The following is a 13,747-nucleotide window of genomic DNA, read 5'->3' on the forward strand; positions in this document are numbered from 1 at the left end:
ATTCCTCTTTTATTCTCATACTTCTGCAACCCACTCGCTCATCACCAAGTTCTGCATTGCTCACTTCAAGCACTCTTTCCTTCAAAAGATGATTCCTCACGGTATTGTATCATCAACATGTTCCTTCTTATCCAAAATGATATCTTGAAAGAGGATTGATTGTTGCTCATGGATGGTGTTACATGTGATTTGGTGATAGGTCTGTGATTGGCCTGGACCTTACTGTAGTTGGCTTTCTGGCAACATCCCTTCCAACATTACCCTCTTTCTTCCTCCTCTCAATTGAAAAGACTCAATCTAGCTTACAATGATTTTAATCTCCCAAATTTCTTCTGATTTTGGTCAGTTGACCAGTTTGACACCTCTAATCTCTCTGCCTCAACTTTAGTGGTCAAATTCCATCTGAAATCTCCCATTTGTCTAAATTGTTTCACTTGACCTCTCATGAATTATAACTACCCAGATAAAAATAATAGTTTGCTATGAAAGAGTTGTTTTGGAAAGGCTAGCTCAAAATCTGACTGTGTTAACAGACCTTGCTCTTGACGATGTGGACATGTCTGCCATCGTACCTAGTTCATTGAAATCTATCTTTGTCTCTACTTCTCAAGGTCTCAGGGTCAACTACAAGGGAATGTGCTAGAAAGCATCTTCGCCTTCCAAATATGAAGATCCTTCGGCTATATGGTCCTTCAACTTGACAGGTAATTTTCCCAAGTTATGGACACCCACTCAAGCTTTTGGATGTGCTCTGACATGAGCTTGTCGAACAATACTTGATTCAATCAGCAATCTCTTTCCTTGAGGGAATTGTATCTCAAAACTGCACTCTCGTTGGGTCAGTTCCTGCATCACTTGGCAACCTTACACAACTGCTTTATGTGAGGTCGTCGTATAATAATTTGATTGGTGAATTTCCAGATGTTTTTGTCAACTTAAGGCAACTTTCTTGTTTAGGTTGTCAAGTAACAACTCACTGCTCCGATGCCATCGGGGTATTCACTCTACCATTATTGCAGACCATTTATTTGGATGATAATAGACTAAATGGCTCTATCCAAGTTCAATCTTTGAACTTGTGAATTTAACCATCTGATCTTTCTTCAAACAATTTAAGTGGATTTGTGGAGCTTCACTTGTTCTCAAGCTAAAAACCTTCAGTCTCTGGATCTTTCTCATAATAGTCTGTCATTAACACTACATTCAAGCCCTCGTCCCTTCCACAATTTCAATGGTTGTACTTATCTGGTTGCAACTTGATTGAATTCCCAATTGTGTTAAGAACTCTAAACCAATTACAGTACCTCGACCTTTCTGACAATAAAATCAGTGGTCAGATACCTAATTGGATGGGGGACGTTGGAATGGATACTTTGTCCTTTCTAAATCTTTCCCACAACAACCTAACCCGCATAGACCAGCTTCCTTGGAAGAATCTTGAGGTTCTAGACCTTCGGTTCAACTTGCTCCACGGACCAATTCCAATTCCACCACCTTTGTTGACAATATTATTGTTGTCAAACAACAAATTGACTGGAGAGATACCTGATATGATCTGCAATATGAGTACCATAGGAATTCTAGATCTTTCTAGTAATAGTTTGAGTGGTAAAATTCCAACATGCATGGGAAACTTTAGCAATCTTCTTGTGTTGGATTTACAGAAAAATAAACTCTATGGCACCATTCCTGGAAAATTTGCAAAGGGCAGTCCTTTAAAGACCCTTAACATCAACGAGAATGAATTGGAAGGGCCAATCCCACGATCTTTGGTCAATTGTACGATGCTTCAAGTTCTAGATATTGGTAACAACAAGGTAAATGATACCTTCCCATATTGGCTAGAAAGTCTTCCTGAGTTGCAAGTTCTTGTCCTTCATTCAAATCAATTTTATGGTTTTGTATGGGGTTGCTCAAAGACAAAGTACTGTTTTCCAAAGTTGAAAGCATTTGACCTCTCAAACAACAAATTTGGTGGTCCATTGCCAGCCAAGTATTTCGAAAATCTAAATGCCATGAAGGATGTTGGAGAAGCAAAGAGAAAGTTGCAGTATATGGGTGAGAGTTATTGTCAAGATTCCATTACGGTGACAATGAAAGGGCTTCAATTTGAACTAGTGAAAATTATCACTACTTTCACTACAATTGATTTTTCAAATAATAACTTCCATGGAGAGATTCCAGAAGTAATTGGAGAGCTTCATTCCCTTCTACATCTCAATCTTTCTTTAAACAAATTAACAGGTTGTATCCCACCGTCACTTGGAAATTTGAATGCTCTTGAATCGTTAGACCTCTCTTCCAACAAGCTTGTTGGAAAAATTCCACGGCAGTTAGCAAATTTAAATTTTCTTGGAGTGCTAGACTTGTCTCAAAACCAACTGACGGGGCCCATTCCACGAGCACCCCACTTTGATACCTTTGGAAATACTTCATACATGGGAAACGTGGGATTGTGTGGATTTCCATTGTCAAAAGAATGCAAAAGTGATGTGATATTACAACCACCTTCAAAATTAGAAGATGATGCAGAGTCTTCAATTGGATTCGGTTGGAAAGTGGTGTTGATAGGCTATGGATGTGGAATGGTTTTTGGATTGATCATGGGATATCTTGTATTTTCAACAGGAAAGCCTCATTGGATTGTAAGTATAGTCGAGGGAGAACACCGTCGAAAGGGGAGAAGGTCGAACAAGAAACGTGGGGGAAGAAGAGGTTAGTGCTTTCAGCTTTGTTAAAGAGTGTTGACTATATATGTGCTGTACCTTTTTTCTTTTTTTTTTCCCCCTTTTTATCTTCTATGTTTTCTGTCAGTGTAAGCAATCAACTATAAACGAGCGCAGCATTAATTTTTTAAAAGGCCTTGGTAATTTTAATTTTGATTTAACCTTGATAGTTACTGCAGTTTTTAAGCTGTTTCTCGTTTCTCTTCACTCATAAAATTGAATTTCTGTTCCTGAGATTTCATTCAGAAAAGCGAGTATATTACCTTGGTCTGATCAATTTTTCTAGCTTTCTTAGAGTAGTTTAAAGCTTTGTTCTCCGTTAGTTAGTGCATGGCCAGGACTGGGAATGTTTACACTTACTATAGTGGATGACCAAGACTTGCATGATTGAATTTTTTATTTCCAAATCTGCACTTAACAGTACCAAATGCTACCCTTGAGAAAGCTTGTAAATAAAGAAGTTTTGAAAGATGTAATTATTCTTATATTCCTTCTAATTCTATATTTGTTTCATTAGGCATCTACATTAATATAAACCACATAAGTTATATAGATAGTACAACCCAAAAAGTATCTTAAAACTTGAGTTTAAGAGTTGAAAATTTTAAAGTTCTGATGTTGAACAATAAGGATTAAAATTCCTCCATGTAATGTACTATAGTTAACATCCAGTGGATTGGTTATAAGAATTCATGGTAATCCAATGTGATGGGTTGACCAAGCATGATTATCACAGAGTGCCTCTAACACATAGTTTAAGCATACAATTGTTGAATTCGAAGAGCATCATGTAGGGGAACAAATCATGTAGAAGAAAGATGGTTGAGGTTAAGGTTGTGAACAACAAAATTAAAAATTTGCTTTAGAATTCTCCAAAATTTACTTTCAGTCTCGCTAATGTGTTGATAGTAAGGACTTAAGGGTAAAGAAAGAACAGTCCAAATATATTCAAGGATTAAATTTTTTCGAGTAAAATAGATTTCTTTCTATTACGATTGCTCTTCCATCAGGGGACATGATATGGTACTGATAATGAATTTAGCAATTCCAATTCTGTTTTACATGAAATGGTTGGAAGTGAAAATAAAATTTAGTAAAACAATGCTCAAAGATTACAGGAACTGATACTCCCCTGTATTTTTCAACTGCATTTCTAGGATCCGCTAAACCGAATGGTGATACTATGTAATGCAAGACTCCAGAATCTCTTTGGCTGTGAAAGCTTTTCTGCACTGGGAAGTGGGAATACCTGAAATTTTGGCACCTGATTTCGTGGGCATACTATAATGCCACTTTGTTCTTGTTCTCATAAAAATAATTTCAGCTAAAAAAAGCACAATATATCGCCGTTGCCGGTGATCGAACTCGCGGTGACAGGCGGAAATACTCACCACTATACTACAACGAGCTTGTTAGACAGATGCATAACTGACATTAAATTGGATGTGTGGTGTAATTCATGAGAAGAATAGACTTCAACTTTACACTCATTCATACTCTTTAATTGGAATAAAGGTGCTATTGGAAATTGGAATAAATTGCTAAAGTGGTTCTTACACTCATGATTTGTTTATAAATACGTAATCTCAGATATACAAGTTGAACTTCTTTCATAATTTTAAGATTACATTTCAATTCATGTGATATTTGATTTAACATCACCAAAATAATTGTACTTGTAACATTAGCCTTTCAAGATTATGATTTTAAGAACAGAATAAGTGAAGATGGAATCCACGACTACTGATGATTTAATAAAATTCTAAATGAAGCCAAGCTAATCATTTGCTTTAAACATTGTACAACGAATAACCACCATAAGGTTAGAAGACAAAACAAATACCAGAATTAACACATTCAAAATCTTTTTTCACCATTATCAGTCTCTTCCTTTATCAATAACAAATAAACCCACTTAACTTTTTAACATTTTTACCAACATCAAGTTTCATCACATGATATTGCAGCCTTCCTATTTCATTTTCTTTACAAAATGACTATCAGCAAAACGTCTACCTGAAACCGTTTAGCAACGAAAATGCTGAATTAACTCATACATTTTGCCTTCTAGTATGCAGTGGTTAAATTGAAGTTTTCCAAGAATGTAGTATTCGAATGAATTTCGGTAAATATCTTTCCAAAATATTTACTCATAACCAATCTCATTCCACTTTCTTCAGATTAAGAAATGTGTCACCAAGTTCAGATTCATAAGCAGCGAGTGCATCAGGGGTCAAATCTTTAAGAAAGGACTTGGTTAGGTTAAGACTTGACACCATCTGAAAGATCTTAGAACAGAACTTACGTACTTCAGATTTCCTTGACTGCTTCTCAGGCATATGTGTCGCCAACTCCTTTATCAGACGACTGAGATTTCGGAGGCGGCTCTTCAAGGCTTTNCCGCAAGGGACCGGTCCCTTGCCCAGGTATAATATAATGCACTTCTTGCCCCTAGAAAGCCTTTTTCCAAATTTCTCAGATGTTCACAAAATGACCGAAGCAACTCTCTTTAAATCGGTCCATACATTTCTTCTGTTCCTTTAAAATCTCCATTATTCTTGTAAAAACTTGCCAACTCGACCTAACTGTCACCTTTACGAGAAAGTACAGTATCTTATCGCTTACAATCTCTAACCCATAGTCTTTATAATTTACGCTTCGCAAAATCTGCGAAAACAATATAAACTAAATATCAGCAAAAAAAAAGGACCAAAACAACCAATAGGCTGATAATTTGGGGGATATGGCCTTCGAGGGCATCGGGGAGTGGGTGTTTTTTGCCTCGACAGGATAGGGGAAGCCAATGCAAGCCCTACAAAGCCTATTGTGACAGGTTCCATGAGGTTGGAGGGCTGAGGATGGCAGGAGGTGGCAGAATAGGGACTATTGCAGGGCAGCCCTCCAACCCCCTATTTCACCATCTCATGTCATCCCCAGCCCTTCAGCGTCCCACAAACAACCTCCTTACGGCCTTTCTTGCCTTCCCGCATCCTCTGGAACCCAAACAAAGCCACTCCCCCATACCTGCCAGCTGCTCGACAAAACACCACAATCATCATAACAATAAAACCAACTACATATCCCCAAATTTGCACAACTCAATCAAATTTCTCATCAAATTCAAAACAAACAAAAAGTAAAAAAAGTCCCCTTTCTTCACCGCCATCCTCCTCTTCGCTTGAATTCTCTTCGGTGTCCTCCTCTTCAGAACCATTTCCTGATTCTTCTATCTTTTCTTGTGCCACCGTTGTCTCATTTGCCTCTGGACCACCCTGACTCATCGGATGATCCACCAGAGCGTCTTCTTCAACAACCTTTGAACTACTAGAGCCGCCGGAGTCTAGGATTCGAAGTGGGGTTGGGTTTTCCTCCTCTTTGTGAATGTTAGTCATGGTTTTGTGTAAGGAAGCTTTATGATAGAATATTTGCCAGAATTAAGGCATTGTCATCGCCGAAAATCGCAAAGAAACGAAATGTGTTCGTCGGTTGTTTTTTGGGTATATGGCTCGATTAAGTACGATTTTGAAGGGTGGGGGCTCGTTTTCAAATTTCAAAATTTAAACAAACTTTTGTTAATTATGATTTTACCCACATATGTTTAAATCTCTTTAGTTTAACCCGTTTTACTTGTTTAATGAATCCTAAGTGTGCCACGTAGCTTTTCTAAATTAAAAAAAAAAATTCATAAATATTTTCAGGGTCATTTTTTTAAATGCAAACTTGGGAGGTCCTGAAAGTTAAATTTCCTCCAAACATTGCTCTTTGCAAGATTGGTCAGCAGCATGTCGGTGACTGTGTTTCGGTATAAGCAACTTCACTGGAGAGCTATGGTCAATGGCGGACCTAGGATTTTTGTCCGGGGGGGGGGGGGGGGGGGGGGGATCCGTGGCTCCGCCATTGTTTGTCAAACAACTAGTGAAAAATTAAAAAAAAATCATCAAACCTTAAGCAAAGGAAATAACATAATATCAATAATCTGAAAGAAAATAATACAACAACACAATACTTGACCACTTGAATAAATCTATGAGAAGCAAAACCTTGAGCAAATTATGTTGAAAATAACATCCAATTCACAAGGAAACACAAGAAAAATTTTACGTGAAAAAACCTCTTCAATTAAAGAGAGCAAAAGACCACAAGAATTTAACGATCCACTTAAATCCAATATAATTAAAAGAGTTTACAACAATCACAATCCATCAAAAATTTTCTACACAAATTTCTTATTTCTCCTCTTTTTTTTTTTCTTTTAATTTTTTTTTTCTTTCAAAGATTATAATATAAATTTTCATGACATTGATCAGGCTTAGCCTAAGCTAAAGTAAACCAAAACTTAAATTAAGTCAATGTTGCCTTGACTTTTAATATGAATTAATAAAAAAGGGGAAATTTCTTAGTATAAACATAGATAATAACTCAAACTTCTTTAATAATTTTGAGCAGCTAAACGGTGACGTTTGAAATATAGGAAAGTAGTAGGTGAAGGGTGAAGAATGACGTTCAGCAAAATATAGTTAAGGTTTAATTTGGGAAAGCAGGAACAATATTAAACACAAAACAAACTCACAAGATCCATGCCATTTTCCATCAAATTAGAATAAATAACCTAAAATGAAATGAGCAATACACATACCTAAAATTGAGAAAAGATAAAACAAAGCTAATTGTGGCACCTTGATGAGTGAAAGCTTCAACAGTTTTAGTCTTCAAAAGTTTTAAGAACGGATAACATAGAGAAAGTGAAAGAGAGAACAAGAGAATAAAGAATTTTAGGGATAAAATCATAAAAAACAGATTAACATAGAAAAAAGTAGAGAAAGTTTTAAACTTTTAATATGACGTAGAAGTGGAATATATATATTAATAGCAAATTTTTTATGAGTCTGGATGTATATATAATATTTTTCATTTTTTTTTTAAATTGAAGATAGGCCTAGATATATATGTATATTAATAGAATTTTTGTATGGCCTATATAAATAATTTTAAAAAAAAAAAATGTGAGGGTAGGCCGAAGGGCCTGGGTCCGCCCCTGGCTATGGTGTATAGTGTATACAATTCTCCTAGCACAGTGGTGATGAATGGGTGAATGCTTATGATTTGGAGGGGAATAAAGTGCCATTATTTACTGATTTACTCCTCAACAAATGGACACGCTAGCTTTCCTCATCATGGCAAGTGGCACCTATATTCAATGGTTTGCTCGTAGTAATTTATTTATTGATTCAAGCATCCATTGTGAACTTGCTGCTGCACAGTATCTTGGAGATGGGGTTATTACTAAGCCTTGTTGGCTGCAGTTTATGAGAGAATTGGGTCTCAAGATTGTTTAAGATTGTTATGTCTGGGAAAATATGGGCTGACGTGGGAAAGTCACGTGAAGAGTGACCTGCTCCCGTCAGAGCAACAAGCACACGTCAGACCTGCCAAATGATATGGAGCTCACACGTGTCCCTTTGCCCTGCAATAAATCGTGCGAAATCAGCTTGGGAAGAGAGCAATGGGACATAAAGCCGGATTATATCCTGACAATCACACCAACCCATGGATTTAATGATGATTACACGCTTCAGTTTGATATAAAATGAAGAAGACCCCTTCATTAAGGGGATTCGACCATTTTTACACTGAGAAACTCTTTCTCTCTTGTAAACAACACATTTACTTTTCCTAAATCTTCTGTAAGTCAGTCCGCTGTCGCGACCTGACCCACACTATCAATATCAATACAAACACAAATCAGTGGACGTAGGACTTGCTACCTTAGCATCCGAACCACTTTAAAAACTCTCGTTGCATTTATTTCGCTTTTTTATATTCATTATCACGTGTGTTTATTGGCCAATCAGCGTTACGCATGTGACAATTAGTTGGTGCCAAAAACCAACATCAACAGTTTGGCGCTAGAAGGAGGGCTGATTTAGTGTCTACCCTTCATCAGGAGAATCTTCGACCCATTGGTCCTACAGCTGCAAATGGCCCGTCAATCTGAACCTGAGCAGGTCAACCAGCGTGCTGAAGGAGTCCCCCTAGCCCAGAGGGACACCCCTTCCAACATACCTCTAGTTTCGCAAAATGCTGCTGGGTATATCCCGTCAGCTTCGCAATTCGACCCTGCCATCAGAAGCTACCTGGAGAGGTTCGACAATACTCTCCAGACGGTCAACCAGAGGCTGGACCGTTTGGACCAAGGCATGTCATCTACGATAGCCGGAGCGATACAACCACCAAAGACGCCTGCAGGTCGGGCGAAAGCGTGGCAAAGGGCGATAGCCCGTGCCGCGAGCACTGCAGCGCGTAGGTGCAAGGGTAAGCAAGTGGCAAAAAGTAAGCCTACGGGCTCCCAAGGACCAGCGAATACAAAAGGCGCCCCGAGCAGGGTGTCGGCGAAGCTAAGACTCGGTGAAAAAGTGAATCCCGAGCTGTCTCATGCCACGTCGCAGGCAAACCCAAGCGAAAATGCTGGGCGCGATGATTCCTATCACCACCAGCAGAACGATCCCGATCGTTATCATGCGGGTGGCCCCCACACCTCACGGGGCTGTTCGTACCACCGCGAGGGTCGTGAAAATGCCCTGCACAATCCATCGCCTTCACACGCCTCTAGTCAGCGTGTGTCAAGTGCGGCCGGAAATGCCGGCCGAGGTGAGGAGGAATCCGACCTCCGGACTTTCTTGAACCACAACCGAGAAGGCCGGGCTCTCACGGGTGAAAGCAACCCCCAATTGGCTCCGTTACCACAAATCGAGGAGCTGCAGCGAGCTCTGGACAGGTTAAGGGAGCAGCAAAACGAATAGGCGCAGGTCGCCTCTGCATCCCCTTTTTCTCCCGAAGTGCTAGCTGCCCCACTTCCACCAGCGTTCAGGATGCCAGATATGCGGCCGTTTGATGGAAACTATGATCCGCAGGATCATTTATATGAGTTCAACGACATGATGGAGCTCCACCAGGTTTCGGACCTTGCAAAATGTCGTTGTTTGGTCGTGACGCTGACTTCCCACGCCAAGCGGTGGTTAAGGTCGCTCCCAGCGGGATCGATCAGTTCGTGGCCTCAGATGAGCACGACGTTCCTGCGGCATTTCCAAGCCAATCGGAAGTTCTCAATGCCTTTGAGCTACCTCAGCAACATAAGGCAAGAAAGAGACGAATCCCTACAATCTTACATTGATCGCTTCCATAGGGAACTCAACAAGGTGGCTCATGCTCTAGAAGAGTCCATCCGAACTCTTATAATAGCTGGAGTTCACCCGCAAACCGACCTGTGGAAGGAACTGCAGGCTGAGGACGATATTTCCCTCACCAGATTCTATAACCTGGCAGAAAAGTATCTCCGAATAGAGAATTCATTGGCGGCACTCCGCCGTCGCGATCACGGCACTTCCAGCATTATGTCTGGTTTGGGAGATAATAGGCTAGCTGATCGTAAATGAGACATTGACGATCAGCAAAAAGGGAAGAAACCCCGCTACGAGCAGAAAAAGTCCTATGCTCCTGTTCTCCGTCGCGACCGCGACAGGACTCAATATACTCCACTGAACGTGTCCATATCTACAATCCTCGACAAATTCGAGGAGGCCAGCCAGCTCGGTGAGCCCGAACCCATGAAAACCCCTGCTACGGCCAGAAACAATGAAAAATACTGTCGTTACCATCGGGATAATGGGCATCTCACTGATTAATGCCAAGCTCTAAAGCAGGCTATCGAAGAGCTCATCAAGAAGGGGCACTTCAAGGAGTACATTGATGACTCCCCAAAAGAAAACCAAGGGGAGCGAAAAAAAAAGCGTCGTGATCGCAGCGGGTACAGCAGTGTAAATATAATTTTCGGAGGTCCGCACCTCGCGGGAAACACGCGAGGAGCGCAGGAAAGGTATGCTCGCGAAGCGCACCATGACCCGATCAGGGTAATGAACACTTCGCGGCGACCTGAAAAAGCCAGAAAGGAAGAACCAATCACCTTCTATGAGAAAGAGGCAGCTCGCTTGCACCATCCTCATGAGGATGCTCTGGTGATCACCCCCCTGATAGGGTGTCATAATGTCTNTATGTGTAATGTAATTACATTATTTAACATATCAATAATGTGATACCAGTAAATCATACATTAATGCACTCAAATATAATATTTTCAAAAAATTATTGTTTATAACCCCAAGGGGTTGCTTGAATATGCTTCATTTCTTGAGTTTTTATGGTCAAAACTTAGGGTCATCTACCACAATAATATTGTGACTTATCTGATCTTTTGGGCTTATAGAATGTTTAATGGATCTCGATGATTAATTATTATTGTGGCTTACTTGGTCCTTTGAACTTGTAAGGTGCTTTTGCCCAGACACCCAAGTTACCAAAAACAAAAATATTATTGATATACATAAACAAATCAATATCACATTTTAACTATGAAACAGTCAAATATTGTAAGCACTTTGAATACGTAGTTTGTAGGGTATTTAATAGATCTCAGTGATTAGTTGTTATTATGGTTTATCTGATCCTTTGCACTTATAATGTGTTCCTGCTCAGACACTATGGTTACCAAAAACAAAAATATTATTGGCTATGTTTGGCTTAGTATTTTTATCCATATTCTGGATCCTATTCTCCAAATAAGTTTGACACATTATTCCAGAAATATTACCCTATTTTTAATTACTTTTAGACCCATAAGGTTATTAATTTCACTAAATACCTCCTGAAAAAAAGTTTAAAAATTAACAAAAACACCCCCATCAACCCAACTTGTCAGATTCTGGCAACCATCGTCGGTGATAGCCGAAATCTGTACAACGGTCTAACTTTCGACCAGAAATGGCCGGAAGTTCACCGATCTGGCCTTTTCCGGCCAGATCTGACAGCCAAAGATGGCCGTCGTTTGGCCTTTTTCGACCGTCGACGGCTATAACAGACCGTAGATCTGGCCTTTGCCGGCCAGATCCGTAGTGGATCTGGCCTGAAAAGGCCATAACGACGTGTTACGGCACAGATCCGACCGGTCTGTGCCGTAACGAAATTTTTCGGCCAGATTCCGGCGGTGGTGGCCGGAATCTGGCACAAAAAATTCCGGGGGTGTTTTTATCATTTTACATATTAGGGTCTTTAATTAAATTAGTAAACCTAAGGGCTTTTTCATAAATTTTTAAAATTTACCTCGTAATACTCCCCTATCCAACAACCCAATACTATCCCCAAAATCCTATCCAAAATAATAAACCAAACGCACCCATTGATATACATATATAAATCAATATCACATTTTTTCATATCAAATATTGTAAGCACTTTGAATACGTGGCTGAATGTGATTGGTCTGTCACCTGAAACCTGCACATAGTGAGAGAGAGAGAAAAGCACAACCTCGCTAAGAAAAATCAAGCAGAGAGAGATTTTTTTTCTTTTTAAAACTGAAATCTGTTAAATTCAATTACGAGTTTTGGCGCCATCGCGACTGACTAAGAAATAACATTAGCAATACTCTCTTTGCCGAAACCATTCTTGATTCCGCCGCCGCAACTGTTAACTCGCTAAACGGTGTCGTTTGGGATCTCGAGTCGAAGCTTGGCCAGAACTAAGTTGACTTCATTTTTAAGTTCAAATCCACATCCTCTTTCAACCACCCACTGCCTCAACAATCGCAACCCACTCAATCGCCATCGACTCATGGAAATGACCATTTTGCCCTCCAACAACTTCGTAATTCACTGCCTGTTCCTTCAACTGCCTCCTCCAGTTTTCACTCTTTGGTTCAAGTTGAAGCGCTCGTCGCTGCAGCCTCCGCCGACTCAATTGAACCACCTAAAGAAAGTTTTTTTTTTTTTAAATAAAAATTGAAACTTTGTTTGGTTTTTAAGAAAATGAAATTTGAATAATAACACAATTTATTGACAAGCCATGTAATAATACAGTAATGCTACCGGTATGAAACAGTTTGTAATCTTTTCTACAATACCATAACAGTAACGTTACTAGTATAAGCAAGCTTGTGAGATTGTTTTAATTACTGTGAATGATGTTTAGTTATATTGAATAAAATATTGTCCAAGAACCATTACAATAACATTATTGGTATGAAGAAGCTCTGTAAGAGTGTGTTAATTACCACAAACGATAGTTTAGTTGCATTTAATTTAAAATGTTGCTATATAATATTAATCAAAATATTGTAACCTTTAACCTTACTACTATGGTATTCTAGCAAATACTTGATTAATGTGTAATGTTGCAGTTTAATGCTTCATTGCAGTACCCAAAATAAAGTTAGAAGAAGAGGTGGCCAAGGTGGGCTAAACAAACTTTGAGGCCCATTGTTGGCCGCCCAGCTCTGCCGAGGACTAAGGCCTTCGACTTGCAAATTAGTATTGGAATCTCTTTACCATGGAATGATTCAGGAAGCAGCTCTGGGCTTATATAAGGATACACGGTCTCCAAGACCCCAGTAACAAAAGGAAATTAGTTTTCATTTTCAATCATGAACTAAGCTTGGTTTTGAGACTGACTGTACTTATATGTTTTAAGATGAACAAGTTGCTAAATAAACATTTCATTCCCATTTGAAAGAATAGAAATATATGAAAACCAAAATAACAGTAAACACACAAACCACAAATAGTAAAGAGAAAGAAGGAAAACATACGATTTTATCTTGGTTCACTCAATTAACAAGCTACGTCCAGCTGAGTCAATATAATCGCAATAATGGCTCACTTCTCTCATTTACAATAAATATAATTTGCTCTATTGTTTGCTATCACTCATTACAAGAGAAAAGTATAAAGCCTAGTATTACAAGAATTTCTATTTTTAAGCTCAAACCCAATAATAAATTTAATAATTTAAAGAAATCATTCGATGACTCTTCATGAAAAAAGGTCCATTAATGCTGAAGTGGTTAACCACTCCAACACTCTTGGGCCTACAAGTAAGGATTTGGTGTGAAAGTGACCTATTTGTATGTTTGGGGCTTAAATTTAGGCCTTTTGTGGCCCTATTTTTTGTGGCCCTATGCAAGTGCTCTGCCT

General features: G+C 39.2%; 1 protein-coding gene across 1 annotated transcript; it reads left to right on the forward strand.

Annotated features, from left to right (window-relative positions):
• Positions 1-1,349: 1,349 nt before the first annotated feature.
• LOC116145180 (receptor like protein 27-like) lies at positions 1,350-2,720 on the forward strand. Its single transcript, XM_031430609.1, has one exon. The coding sequence runs from the start codon at positions 1,350-1,352 to the stop codon at positions 2,718-2,720; it is 1,371 nt and encodes a 456-aa protein (XP_031286469.1).
• The last annotated feature ends 11,027 nt before the right edge of the window (positions 2,721-13,747 follow it).

Source organism: Pistacia vera, unplaced genomic scaffold (assembly GCF_008641045.1).
Source record: "Pistacia vera cultivar Batoury unplaced genomic scaffold, PisVer_v2 Contig460, whole genome shotgun sequence".
NCBI lineage: Eukaryota > Viridiplantae > Streptophyta > Magnoliopsida > Sapindales > Anacardiaceae > Pistacia > Pistacia vera.